The following is a 15,055-nucleotide window of genomic DNA, read 5'->3' as shown; positions in this document are numbered from 1 at the left end:
ATCGCTGTGATTCCACCGAAAAAAAAAAAAAGCAACATCTGATATTTGTAGCGGGTTTTACCTCCCCATTGAATTCAATGGGCAAAACCCGCAACAAATAAGCGCTTATGCAAATACAATTGACATGCTGCGGATTAAAAAAATGCTAAATTTCTTCGTATTTAAGCAGCGTGTGGATGAGATTTGATCTCTCTCATCCACTTTGCTGCTAATGTATTATGCTGCAGATTTTCCGCAACTAATTTAGTTGTGGGAAATCCACAATATTTATGCAACGTGTGAACTGACCCTGACAAGGGCCATATTGTGATTGCTAGATGACTGGTCAGAGCACCCCCAAAACAGGTCTTGTGGTGTGTTCCTGGTATGCAGTGGTTAGTATTTACCAAGGCTGACTGATGCGCATGGGGAGCGAAGGCTAGATCGTCTAGTCTGATACCACAAAAGAGTTACTGTAGCACAAATATGTGAAAAACTTAATGCTGGCTATGATAGAAAGATGTCAGAAAACACAGTGCATCTAATTTTTCTGCTTAGCCGCAGACCAGTCTGAGAGCCCATGCTGACTCGTGTCCACTGCTGAATGTGCCTACAATGGGCATGTGAGCATCAGAACTGGACCATGGAGCAATGCAAAAATGGGTCTGATCGTGTTTTCTTTTACATTTAGTGGATGGTGGAGTATGTGTGTGTCGCTTACCTGGGAAAGAGATGAAACGAGAATGCACTATGGGAAGAAAGCAAGCTGGTGGAGGCAGTGTGATGCTCTGGGCAATGTTCTGCTGGGAATCCCTAGTTCCTGGCATTCATGTGGATGTTACTTTGACACGTACCACCTACCTAAACATTGTTGCAGACCAAATACACCCCCCTCCAAGCAAAGGTATTCCCTAATGACAGTGGACTCCTTTAGAAGCATAATGCACCATGCAAAAATAGTTCAGGGATGGTTTGAGGTGTTGACTTGGTCTTCAAATTCCCAGATCACAATCCGATTGAGCATCTGTGGGATGTGCTGAAAAAAGTCAGAGCCTACAGTATTGAGATGTTCTGCTTCTAACATCTTGGTGCAAGATACTACAGAGCACATTAGGAGGTTTTGTGGAGTCCATGCCTCAACAAGTCAGAACAATTTTGGTGGCACGAGGTCGACCTACACAATCTTAGACAGTTGGCTTTAATGTTTTCGCTGAACGGTGTATAATCACAATATTGAACTCTATAGTTCATGCCCTTTCATATATTTTTAATGATACCTTTCTTTGAGGTATGTCAGGTGGTCATTTTGCATATACAGTGAAACCTCTCCTTTCTTTGAGAAGACCACTCACGACAGACAATAGACCAGATTTTTCTGTGATGAATTTCCAATTCCTTTAAATCCTGTCCATAATGTCTCTCTTCTTGAAGAGGACCACTTTGCAAGATTATTTTGGGTGGTCATCTCAAAAGTTTCACTTTATATGTTTCTGAGTTGCGGAGAATGTGTCCATAACCATAGCTCCTTTTTTTTGTAATCTTGATATGATTTGCCCTCGTCTTACTGCTTTTTCTGACTTTGATATTGTAATGCAGCCTTGAATTGTTGAATATAGTTGTGATTAGGGTTTTCAACTACTTTAAGAACATTCTCATCAATACCTGTACTTTGCAGGATCTCAACATTCAGGTAATGTTGGGAGCACCTCCGAACATGAAGGTGGTCAATTTCTTTTTTTTTCCCCAATTAAGTTTTTAGGTTTTTGAAACAATACACATACATAATGCAAGGACTCCAACAAGGAGCAGTCACGCAAAGAGCAGTTAACAATGGAATCAGGACAAAGGATTCCAACAACAGTAACAAACAAAATTGGCAACATAACATCTGCAAGTAAATGTGTCAGCATAGGCAAATAAATAAACAGATAATATCAGTGTGAATACAGGAATAATTGAAACAGTACAGTCACGCAAAATATGTAGATAAAATAAAAGGGGACAATCAGAATTCGCAACCAGTAAACTCCTCAGCTAGAAGAGGGTTACGGTAGGGGAGAGAGACCAGGAGGGGAAGTGTGTGTAGTCCTGAGAATTCTGTTCAGTATATCCACCGGGGAATCACATTTTTCTAAAGCATGTGTTCTAATAGCCTATGCTTTTCCCATCTGTTAAAGAGAAATGTATCGGATTTATCAATTCCACTTCTGAGAATATATCAGCGCATTTCCATTTACGGGCAATCATGAGTCTGGTCGCCTAAAGAATGACACGCTACAGTTCTTCCATGACTCAGGATACAATCTAGGTTCAGGAAGCATAAGGTCAGGCCAGGATCCAAGGAAACGTGCAGCTCCAGAGCCCCGGATATCAATTGGAAGGTGATATCTCAGAGATTATGGACTAAACCACACTCCCACCAATAATGTAAATAAGTACCTCTCACCCCATACCCCCTCCAACACATATCTGAAGCAGATGGAGATATTAAAAGGTAGTCAATTTCTTTGTATCAAGAGAAATGTGGCAAAAAATTAGATCAGGTTTAAGCTAAAATATCTCCATCTTAGCTCTCTGGTCTTGGTCCATCTTGGAAAACCCCCACAGGCCCACTTGTTCCATCAAAATATAACAAAATTGGTGCATGACCATACGGTGCCCTTAACTTTTAAACACCATAAGGGAATGTTCACACTGGGCGGATATGCTGCATAAAAGAACACAGGGTATCCGCCCTGTGCGCCGCAAAGAATTCCGTCTGAAAAACCGCACCAAAAATTGTGGTGCAGTTTTTCGGCCAGAATGTCCGCTGCAGAAAGCTGCACAGAAAATATATACTTACCATGACGACGTTTCCCTCAGACATCCTGCAGCCCTGGGATGAGGGCCTGGATGAAGAAACACAGAATTCTGGGTAAGTATAAGATTTTATTTTTCTGAGTTGCGTTTTTTTGCCACGGAATCGCTGCTTTTCAGAAACAAAAAAACGCAACATCTACTAGTTGTTGCGGGTTTTACCTCCCATTGAATTCAATGGGGAAAACCCCACAACAAATAAGTAGTGTTGACAATTGACATGCTGCAGACTAAATAACCGCACCGCAGTTCACGTTCTGAGCGTTTATTTCCCCCTCAGCATTTCTGCAGCGTGTGGATAAGATTTGTTCAAATCTTATCCACTTTGCTGTACTGTATTATGCCGTGGATTTTTCGCAACAAAGTCCATTGCGGAAAATCCGCAGTATTTACGCTATGTGTGAACTTACTCTAAGGCTGAATTCACACACAGGGTTTTGCGTGGCATTTTTTTATAAATTTTTGTGCGGCCAGATGTTACATTAAACTCTACAGTTCAATATAAAATGCACTACATACAACTGCATTTTGGTTTGTGACATTTTAGAGGCAATTTTGTGGTCAGTGGCGTATTTTCCTAAATGCAGCATGCGCTCTTTATGATGTTTTTTTTCAGGTATCTTTCCCATAGGTTTCTCTATTAGACTTCAAATACACCAGAAGAAAAACCATGTACAAAATGACACTAAATAGAAAACACCACTAAAAACACCTTAAAAAAACGCATGTTACATATTAATAACGCTGGCGTTTTGTGATGTTTTTTAAATTGTCAGAAAAATTGTGTGTGAAGGAGGCCTTAAGACATAAGGAACTTAACAAATGACAAGTTCTCAGCACAGGATGAATCCAAATCTAATATTTCTGGTTCAAACGTGAGACATTTTGTCCATCTAAAACCTGGAGGGAGCTACATTATTGACTGCAGCCAACTACTGCATAGAAGGTAGACAAATGGGGAAGAACAGATGAGGTAAAGGGAAGGAATTGCATACAATACGGTATAATTTTGTTTCATCAGACCTGTGTTTTATATACCAAAACCACACAATGCAGAAGAATATGATCACCTGGGTCAAATACACTGCTGAAAAGTCAGCAGTGTATCAGACTCAAAATCCACAGGGAAATCCGACCGAATATACACACCAAATCGTGCTTAGTTTTGTGCGTATATACAGGCAGAGTTTCTGCTGTGGAAATCAGCGGACAGAAAGGAAGCAAATAGGGCTAGATAAGAATGGTAAAATTTCTGGGGGACAGAATTTTTTTTCGAATCTAATACGACCGTTTTAAGGAATTCCGACATCCCACTATGCCTTTTAAAAGGGCCAGAGCGGTAAATGTTTTCTCAGCCAATGGCCTAGCAATTCGGACATCAAATCCTTACCTCAGCAGCAGGGTCCCTTGGTTTCCGGACTCTGTGAATGTGTTTTTTTCATGTATTCAGGATTGTTCCAGACTACACTAACAGATTATTGTCTACCCTGACCCATGCCTGTTTAAGCCTGGCAGAGTACTTTCATCACAGGTAAACAATACGGGGAAGCTCAGTCGTATTGAAAGTTCATGTTACCACGTTTAAACATATCTATCTACTTGCAGTCAGCCATTGCTAACCGAAACTATTTCAGGAGAGGGACCTGGGGATTCCCTCAGAGAAAGTCCATATCCCCATAAGGGGGCTTTAGAATAAACAAGAAATAATCCCGTAAACACCACCACCTTCCCTTATTTAGCCGCAAGTCATATATTAGTAACTCCGTGGGCAAACTAGCTGTCCATGACAGGTGCCAACTATCTATAACATTTGGTGCCAGTCATCTGTGGTACTGTGCTTCCTTCCAGTTTCAATCAAAGATTATTACTAATCCACTATTAAAATACTAGAACACTGGAGGGAAGTTTAATAACTCCATAGTAAATAGAACCTTACTGTAGTAGCCTGTCCACAAACACTATAATAAACATGTAGGACACTGAAAGAACAGATTGGGAAAGAGAAAGTACTGTCATATTTTATATAATTTTATTACATTATTGTGTTTATTTCTTTAAAACATATAAAAATAGTACATATGGCTTGTCATGGCACAAATCAGACATTAGATAAGAATCAAATATATGTACGGTCATATGCATGTACTTGGCCAAGAGCTTGTTGGTCTTACAATACATGATTTTAGCCTAGTATAATCAGAATTCTATTTTTAATGGTTTGTAATAACTCATAAAGATGCCAAAATTTCACTCAAAATATGCTTCCTGAACACATTTCACAAAATAAAAAAATAAAATAACCTTTTTATAGTTGATTTTATTATAACGGAGGTTCATGTGAACGTGTTAACCGTTCATGTGCATTTTTTTTAGAAACCAATGATATCAATGGTACAAACGGATGTTTGTTCTGCAGCTTAGGTGTTCACTATAGATGGCGTTGGCATTTTTTACAGCACAGTATTCGTATATGGTGCGGTTCACTGCAAAGATAAGTAGAGAGGTTCGACACCATACGTAAAATTCACCAAGGTTGAGAATTGCCGCACCAACTAAATTAAGCAAAAAGCCCTCCCTCATTACATTTTCTATTATTTGGATCTACTCCTTGCTTTGGCTGAAAAAAACAAAACCCTAAGACTAAAACTGCATGTGTAAATACAGCCTGAGGTGGTGCAGGTTGGGATCGATTTTTTTTTCTCGGTAAAAACAAGGTGTGAATTCTAGAGAGAGGAAAGGTATAAAAGAACGGAGTATTTTATTCTTTTAGATGAGAATACATAATAATAAAAATAAAAAAAAAGCGTCCAAGGGACATAGTCATCTTTTGTTTTTCTGTCATGTTCTGTATGAATCCTTAAAATGCCTCCAAATAAAAAATGGAGTATGGGGCGATATATTCTTCTATAGGTGTCAAAGCACCGTTCTGTAAAAATAGGCGGCCTTAATAAGGCCATGTGAATGTGCCCGAAGTAAAAGCATGATCAGATATCAGAGGGCCACTATCTCAAAGCAGGCTATGTAAATACCATACTGATAACGGCAGTGTAGAAAAATATAATAAACAATGTGGTAACTTATTGAGCATTCAGAACATAAGAAACTGCCACATAATATAGAAAATCAAGTAGCAAATGCATACAGAAATATTGGTGGAAATTTATGGAGCGGTCTACGCTACTTTTCTGGCGTAGAAAAGTTTCAATTTGCTCAAAAAGCAAGTTTTTATGCAAACAAAATGACCACTTCTATTTTTACGCGGACTCCGCAACTTTTTCAAAAAAGTGTGCAGGGCTTAGCTAAATAGGGTAGGGCCACAGCAGCCTGATCAATTTACTAAAATTAGGTAGAATACTGGCGTAAAACTATAGCGCAAATGTACTCCAGCTTATAGTTCGAGTGGATTTGATTTTCTGGCACAAATATGTTAATTTATTAGGAGGCTTGCACCTCTTAATAAGTTAAGCACATCTTACTCTAACTTTCTTTAGATTAAGATTGGCATATAAAATTGCAGTCCAAAAAAATTGCCCCCAGTGTGTATTGTTACTGGTCGAGAAGAGTCTTCATAGATGGATAAAAAACATTTTCAATCGTCTTTTAAACTAAGTGGCTGAAGAGCAGCTACATTGTGCGGTTCATGGACCACAACGGAATCTTGCAATGCATAGCATGTTATCCTTGATCAGATGTTCTCATGTTGATACTCTATAAAATACATTTATAAAATGTGCAAAAGAACAAGATTATGATTAACCTGAAATTCCAATAAAGGTAATGTTTATTCAAGTCCCCTCCTTTATCATGGATTATTAGACATTTAGTGTACTTCTGCTTAGATTTCACTTATTTTCCCATCTGGACTGTGAAAGTGGCTGTAACACACATCAGTCACTTACTACAGAAAAAGTAATCACAAATGCACCAATGGTGATAAAAGAGAATACAAAAAAAAGAAAAAAATATAGCAAATGTTTATATCAATTTGAATATAAAAAAAATATAGGTCTAACCTGACACTTTACATATCCGAATCCGCATACATCCCATTAATTAAATAATCTACTTGAATATAGTCTTTTTTCTTGTAGCTCTCGTAAGCCTGAAGTGCAAAGAGAACAACAACAGCTAAAAAAAACAGGTTTCCAAACAACAGGACTGCCAGCAAGAAGCTGGTATTCTGCACATGTTGTGTTACCTCCCCAGCAACAATAATGATACTGTCATTATCTTCCTTTGGGTCACCATCCTTGGAGGAAGGCACTGCCGATATCTTGGTAGCAGTTAACACATGAGAGTCTGGCTTGGACATATTGCTTGTGATTGGGTTACTGCTGCTGCTTGATGACATAGTACCTAGTATTGTTGTAGAGGTAATTATATTAAGTGAAGATGTCTCTAATAACTTTGTAGCAAGTGAAACTGGGATAGTAGTTTCCATCACTGTTGTCTCTGTCGTAATTAATTGTTTGGTTGGCTTCTTAGGGTTGATTTCTGTTGAAGTTGGACTCTTTGTAATATTAGCCTCTGTTGTGGTTGCTGGTGAAGGCTCCTTGGTACTAGTGAAGGGTTGAGCTGTCCCAGGAGACAACAAGGCTGAAAAAACTGTTGACTGAGTGCCGCTAATAGCTGTTGGCACCATAGTTGGGATTGTACTAGAAGTTTTTTCTTTATAGTTTACGTGCTCCGTTTTTAAAATTGTATCGGTTAGTACTGTTGCTGGCTTTGCTGTTATATTTATAACTAGAGGCTTCAAGATAGAAATAATTTTTGTTGCAGATTCTGTGTTGGTGGCCATTGCAGAGTAAACTTTTGTGGTTACTAGTTCTGTGCTTTTTGAGGTTATTTGAGAAGATCTTCTTGTTGTTGTAAATATGGCCTCTGTACGAATTGTGGATTCCGTAGTAATTGTTTTGAACGTTAATTTTGCTGTACTAGAGGTTGTTGAATTAGTATTTATGGTTTTCTCTGTGATTTCTATAGTTTGTTTTTCTGGATGTTCTGTACTTAAAGGCAAAGCTTTAGTGGTAGCCATTTTTGGTTCAGTTGTCTCTAGGGTAAATGTTTTTATACTTTTTGTTGTGGGCATTTTTGAGAGCATCGTGGTAATTGGGGGAGCTTGTTCTGTTACTGTCAGAAACAGTTTCTTGTTTGTAGGTTCTTTTTCTGTATTGCGTTTTCTTCTTTTCTTTAAATAATTTATACCTGTTCAATGTTTAAAAAAAAGAAAAATCAAACCACTTTAAAAAGGAAAAGTTTAATATCTGTAATAATTCAAATATTTTCCTGGTGTAGGAACCAGCACAGAATAATAAGATACCAGCAATGACACACTTGAACTTGTGACTTTGACAATTAAGTCAGGGTATAGTATTAAATCTTAAAAGGTGTTGACCCAACAACCCTTGTCAATTAGACAGGTGGTAAGGAAAGTCCAAAGTCTTACTTAGGGCGGATTTACACAAACGCGATATACGTCCGTGCCACCCGCGTGTTTTTCACGCGTGTTGCACGGACCTATGCAAGTCTATGGGGCAGTGCAGACTGTCCGTGATTTTTGCGCAGCGTGAGTCCGCTGCGTAAAACTCACGAGAGGTCCTATATTTCTGCGTTTTTCGCCAATCACGCACCCATTGAAGTCAATGGGTGCGTGAAAATCACGCGCACCACACGGAAGCACTTCCGTGGGACGCGCGTTATTCGCGCAACAGCAGTCAAAAGTATGTTTGGAAACAGAAAAGCACCACGTGCTTTTTTGTTTACAAACATCCAAACGGAGTGCCATAATGATGGCGACTGCACGAAAATCACGCAGCCGCACATCCTATGTGATGACACACGGAGCTGTTAAGTGCCTTTTGCGCCCGCCAAACGCGTTTTTTGCGTGCGCAAAAACGCACACGCTCGTGTAAATCCGCCCTTAAAGAGGCTGTCACCAGATTATAAGTGCCCTATCTCCTACATAATCTGATCAGCGCTGTAATGTAGATAACAGTGGTTTTTATTTTGAAAAACTATTTTTTTAGCAAGTTATGAACAATTTTAGATTTATGCCAATTTGTTTCTTAACAAAGGGGCATTTTTTTACTTTTTACCAATTGGGCACTGTAAAGAGAAGTGTATGACGCTGACCTATTAGCGTCATACACTTCTCTTCATTCATGTTTAGCTGTACTCACAGCACAGCGATATCTCGCGAGATCACGCTGTGCCGTCACTTACTCCCACAGTAACTTTAACGAAGTGTCTTAAGAGTGAATAGACATCGCCTCCAGCCAGGATGCGATTTCTATTCACACTTCTGACACTTTGGTAATGTTTCTTTGGGACTTACTCACAGCACAGCGTGATCTCGCGAGATCACGCTGTGCTTTGAGTACAGCTAAACATGAATGAAGGGAAGTGTATGACACTGATTGGTCAGCGCCATACACTTCTCTTTACAACTCCCAGTTGGTAAAGAGTTAAAAAAAACGCCCAGTTGTCTATTAAGAAACTAATAAGCATAAATCAAAAATTGTTCATAACTTGCTCAAAAATCAACGTTTTGCAGAATACAAAACACTCATCCACATTACAGCGCCGATCAGATTATGTAGGAGATAGGGCACTTATAATCTGGTGACAGAGCCTCTTAAACCCGTTAGTGACCCTGCTCGACCGGGTGAGATCGATATAAGTATCGTTCTCACCCTTTTAACCCCTCAGATGTGGTGCTGAATAGCGTGCACTGCATCGGAGTGGTTTTGGAGAGAGGGAGCTCCCTCTCATCCAACTGACACCCGGCGATAAGATCGCCGAGTGTCTGTTTCTCCGATGGCAGCCAGGGGCCTAATAAAGGCCCCCAGGTCTGCCTGTGGTGAATGCTTGCTAGGTCATGCCGGAGGCATGACCTAGCAGATGCCTGTCCGTTTTACACGGACAGGCATAATACACTGCAATACAGAAGTATTGCAGTGTATTATAAATGCGATCGGAGGATCGCATAGTGAACTCCCCTAGTGGGACTAGTAAAAAAAGTTTAATAAAAAGTGAAAAAAAATAAAAAAGTGAAAAAAAATAAAAAAGTGAAAAAAAATGAAAAACCCACTTTTCCCCCTTACAAACTGCTTTATTATTAACAAACAAAATAAAGTAAAAAAGTTAAACATACTTGGCATCGCCGCGTCCGTAACGACCCCAACTATAAACTTATTACATCATTTAACCCGCACGGTGAACGTCGTAAAAAAATATGCAAAAATTGCTGTTTTCTTTTAATCCAGCCTTAAAAAAAATGTGATAAAAAGTGATCAAAAAGTCGCATCTAGTCCAAAATGGTACCGGTAAAAACTACAAGTCGTCCCGCAACAAAAAAAAGCCCTCCTACAATTGCATCGGCGAAAAAAAAACGTTACGGCTCTTCAAATATGGAGACACAAAAACAAATAATTTTGAAAAAAAAAGTGTTTTCACTGTGTAAAAGTAGTAAAACATACAAAAAACTATACAAATTTGGTATCGTTGCAATCGCAAGAACCCGCTGAATAAAGTTAGTGTTATTTATACCACACGGTAAACTGCGTAAATTTAGGACGCAAAAAAGTGTGGCGAAATTGCAGTTTTTTTTCTATCCCCCCCCAAAAAAATTAATAAAAAGTTAAGCAATAAATTCTATGTACCCCAAAATGGTGCTATTAAAAATTACAAATTATCCCGCAAAAAACAAGACCTTATTCAGCTATGTCGACGCAAAAATAAAAAGTGTATAGCTCTTTGAATGAGACGATGGAAAAGTGTAAAAAATGGCTTGGTCATTAACGTCTAAAATAGGCTGGTCATTAAGGGGTTAAGCCTTTATGAACACAAACGTGTTTTTGCATCCGCAATTCATCTACAAGAATGCAGACCCATTCATTTCTATGGTCCCATGCACAAGACCGTGGTTTCCACGGTCCATGCATTGGCCGGTCACCGGACCGCAAAAAAAAATAGGACAAGTAATTTTACGGGCCATTTGTGGCCCGGGCGCAATGAAATCAATGTGTGCATGATCCGTGAATTGCAGACGGGCCGCAGATAACACTCCGCGGCTATCCGTGCCGTAATCACGGGCCGTGATTTTACTTTTCTGACCACGTGGACCCACATCTATACTACTTTTATGAACAAAAAGGATGGACAACACACTTTATGAAGCTAGATTAGTACAAAAATGTTATACCTGCCATAATGATGCTATTCTCCAAACGGTTGCTGATAATTGCTTTGATATTAGCCCCTGCCTTACTAATCTCCATATGTACCACTTTTATATGAGCCATAGACACAGCACATTCTAAAAAAGTAAAATGTTGTCCTGTCAGTCTGATGGTGGAAATAGCTCCATGTTATTCCGTTTTGAATCAATTGTGTAGCTAAGGTTTAGTTCACACTGGCATCGTGGGTTCAGTTTTAATAAGAGCCATGATGGTTCCCGTTGACTGATAATGGGATTAGGTCAGAGGAAAAAGTGGGCGCTGCGGTCATTAGAAGTCAACGATGTGTTGGTAGTGGTAAAGTAAATTTATTTACGGTGTCTTCATCTGGCCAAACAGATAAAAACGATACAATAAATACATAAAAAGGCGCATTAAAAAAAAATAATAGACGAGCTGTAGTTTTTATTGGTACTATTATTTGGTACATGCAACTTTTTGATCACTTTTTATTTCATTTTATTTAGAGCTTTGGTGACCAAAAAGTGATTTTGGCGGTTTAAATTTTTTATTTCTTACGGTGTTCATAATGCGCTATAAATGACAATTTTATTCTGCGGGTCAGTATGATTACGGCGATACCATATGCATATAGTTTTTTTATGTTTTGCAGCGTTTGCACAATAAAATCACTTCTTTATAAAATAATTTATTTTCTGTGTCACCATATTGTGAGAGCCGTAACGTTTTCATTTTTCAGTCAAAAAAACTGTGTAAGTGCTTCTTTTTTGCGGGACGGGTTGTAGTTTATATTGCCACTATTTTCGGGTACATGCAACTTTTTGATCACTTTTTATTCTATATTTTGGGAGGGGTGGTGACCAAAAAAATAGCGATTCTGGAATTGTTTTTAGTTTGTTTTTTGCGGCGTTCACCGTGCGTTAAAAATAACATTATAGTTTTATAGATTGGGTAGTTACGAACGCGGTAATACCAAATATGTGTACGGTTTAAGGGTTTCATTTTTTCCCTATAAGAGACTTCTTATAGGAAGAAAAAAAAATTATTTTTACACTTTTGTAAAACATTTATTAACTTTTTTTTACTTTTTACACTTTTTTTTTTACCTGCAGCTTTGATCGCTGCTAGAATAAATTACGCTACCTAGGTAGTGTAACGTATTCCAACTCTCAGTGTGACGTCACAGTCACTCTGACAGTAAGTCTACGAGGACCAGCCAGAGCTGGTCCTCATAGGCTTCCATACGTGGCAGACCCGGAGGCCGTTGTCTGGCCCCCGGGGTGCCATCACAAGCATCAGCAGCCCCCACAATTGCATGGGGGCTGCTGATGTGCTACAAACCCCCTACATGCGGAGATCGCAATCGAGCCCCGCATGGAACGGGTTAATTGCCGAAATCAGCGGCAATGAGCCGCTGATCGGCAACAGTAGAGTGTCAGCTGTCAGGGACAGCTGACCTCCCGGTTCCCGATGCACACTGTCACCGCGAACGGCAGTGACGTCCTGTCACTCTGACAGGATGTCTATCAGGAGGCTGGTCCTGATAGGCTTCCGTACATGGCAGACATAGAGGCCATTACTTGGCCTCCGATCACCATGCTAGCCATCTGCAAACCTCACAATTTCATTGTGAGGTCTGTCGATGTGCTAGAAACCCCTGAATGCGGTGACTGCAATCGATCACGGCAATTAAGGGGTTAATTGCCGAAATTAGCAACAACAAAAAAGCCGCTGATCGGCATACAGTTGAGTGTCAGCGACAGTTGGCCTCCCGGTTCCACCAGTAACTGTACGTCCCTGTGCGCTAAGACACTGGCCACATGGACGTACACTTGCGTCGTGGTGCGCCTAGGGGTTAAAATCTGCAATTAAGAAAAATGAGCAAAGTATTAAAAAGGGTCTGTTACCAAATGAAATGGACGAAGGACAAAAAAAAGAAGAAAGATATGCAGTAGTGTTAAAAAAAATATATCATCAGAGATAGCGTCCGAGATGGAACCTGTTTTAGGTAGTGACGATGACAGCGTCACTTCAGGTTCATCTTCAGGGGACGTTGCCCCTGATGCAGTTGAAACTGCAGAACTTGAAAGCGCAGGGCCAAGTAGCGCTGTAGCACGGGACAGCCTGGTCCCTTCAGTCCAGGCTCTTGTATGGGCACCTGCCCTATCTTTTGGGCCTAGAATCCACGGATTTACTGCCACTCCTGGCATAACCGTGGACAATACAAATTTTGTCCAAATGGATTACTTCCATTTATTTATAACGGACGACATCCTAAATCAGATTGTCCACGAAACAAATTTATATGCCACTCAATATATAAGGCAGAAACCTTCATCCACCCATGCCAGAGATTGGACGCCCACCAATTTGCTGGAATTAAAAAAAAATTTTGGGGCTCACCCTAAATATGGGTATTGTCAAAAAGCCCTCCATTAGGTCTTACTGGTCAACAAGACCCGCCCAAGCCACCCCAGTATATTCTGCAGTAATGCCCAGGTCTCGTTATGAGACAATAATGAGGTTCCTCCACTTCAATGACAACGCACAGGCCCCCCCAAAGTACCGATGCAAACCGGGATCGGTTGTTCAAAATAAGACCGCTAATAAATTCCCTGAATAATTTATTTCTGCAACTCTACACCCCTGAGCAGAATGTAAGTGTGGACGAATCCCTCCTCAACTTTCATGGCAGACTTAGCTTTCGCCAATATCTACCTTCAAAAAGGGCAAGATATGGCGTTAAGCTCTACAAATTGTGTGAAAGCGGGTCAGGATATACCACCGCCTTCAGAATTTATGAAGGGCGGGACCGCACAATAAATGTTCCTGGATGCCCCCCTGATCTTTCCACGAGCAGTAAGATCGTGTGGGAGATAATGCAGCCTCTGCTTCACAAGGGGTACCACCTGTACTGTGATAATTTTTATTCGAGTGTGCCCCTGTTTAGGCATTTGCATGCTGCAAGGACTGGGGCATGTGGTACCATGCGCAAAAACAGAATTGGTTTTACACAGCAATTAGTGGGGAAGCGCATGGTAAAGGGGGACTCCTGTGCTTATGCATCTGAAGAATTGCTGGCGGTCAAGTTCAGGGATCGCAAAGATGTGTATGTGCTAAGCACGATTCATACCGCAGGAACAGTGGCAGTGAGGGAAAGGGGGGCAACATCGGACAAGCACAAACCAGTGAGCGTGTCCGAATATAACAAGTACATGGGGGGGGTGGATTTAAGCGACCAGGTTTTACAGCCCTATTTAGTAAAACGCAAAACTAAAACCTGGTACAAAAAAGTGGCCATTTATTTGTTACAGGTGGCCATCCACAACTCATTTGTGCTCTACAAAAAAAACAGAGGCAGAGACACATACCTGGATTTCCAGGAAAAAATTATTGAAGGCCTCATTTTTGATGTTCAGGACACCCGAGAATGCCCCCAGTCTGAGGATGTCATGCGACTGACTGAAAGACACTTCATCAGTCGGATTCCCCCAACAGCAACCAGAAGCAACCCTCAGAAAAAGTGCCGCGTCTGCAGAAAAGACGGGCACCGCAAAGATTCCCGATATTTCTGTCCCTCATGTCCCTCACAACCAGGCCTGTGCATTGAGCCATGTTTTAAAAAATACCACACTGTTCTGAATTATTAGATTTTAGTTAATTCGTTGAAAATATATTTGCCCTACATTACGTTTTTATTTTTCCCCTGATTTTACTCCAAGGGTGAGGGAGGGAATGGGTGGGTGGGGGGTGGATGTCATGTTTGCATATTCTCTAAAGTTCATCTGCTGGAGAGCTCCATTTGCATAAACCTGCAATTTCTTATTTTAGAAAACCCCAAAAAATAAATTCCCCTTATACCCCTAGATGAATATTTTGGGATTTCTGCTTCAAGAGCAGATATTTTGGAAGTGTTATAGAAACTCTGTTGAGTTTGGTAAGACCAGCTTTGAAAAAAAGCGATTTGTGAAATAAGCTTCTTCTATCGTCCGCCCTCCTACTTCTCTATGTGATAAATAAGA

General features: G+C 40.2%; 1 protein-coding gene across 1 annotated transcript in view; it reads right to left on the bottom strand.

Annotated features, from left to right (window-relative positions):
* Positions 1 to 4,847: 4,847 nt before the first annotated feature.
* Positions 4,848 to 15,055, bottom strand: part of LOC142660277 (uncharacterized) — a 99,904-nt gene continuing 89,696 nt past the window's right edge. Inside the window, exon 4 of the mRNA XM_075836865.1 lies at positions 4,848 to 8,040. Within this exon, the coding sequence (XP_075692980.1) occupies positions 6,857 to 8,040 (1,184 nt within the window). The 3' untranslated portion in view covers positions 4,848 to 6,856. The remainder of the gene's footprint in view (positions 8,041 to 15,055) is intronic.

Source organism: Rhinoderma darwinii, chromosome 9 (genome assembly GCF_050947455.1).
Source record: "Rhinoderma darwinii isolate aRhiDar2 chromosome 9, aRhiDar2.hap1, whole genome shotgun sequence".
NCBI classification, from domain to species: domain Eukaryota; kingdom Metazoa; phylum Chordata; class Amphibia; order Anura; family Rhinodermatidae; genus Rhinoderma; species Rhinoderma darwinii.
This window is presented reverse-complemented; position numbering and strand designations above follow the sequence as displayed.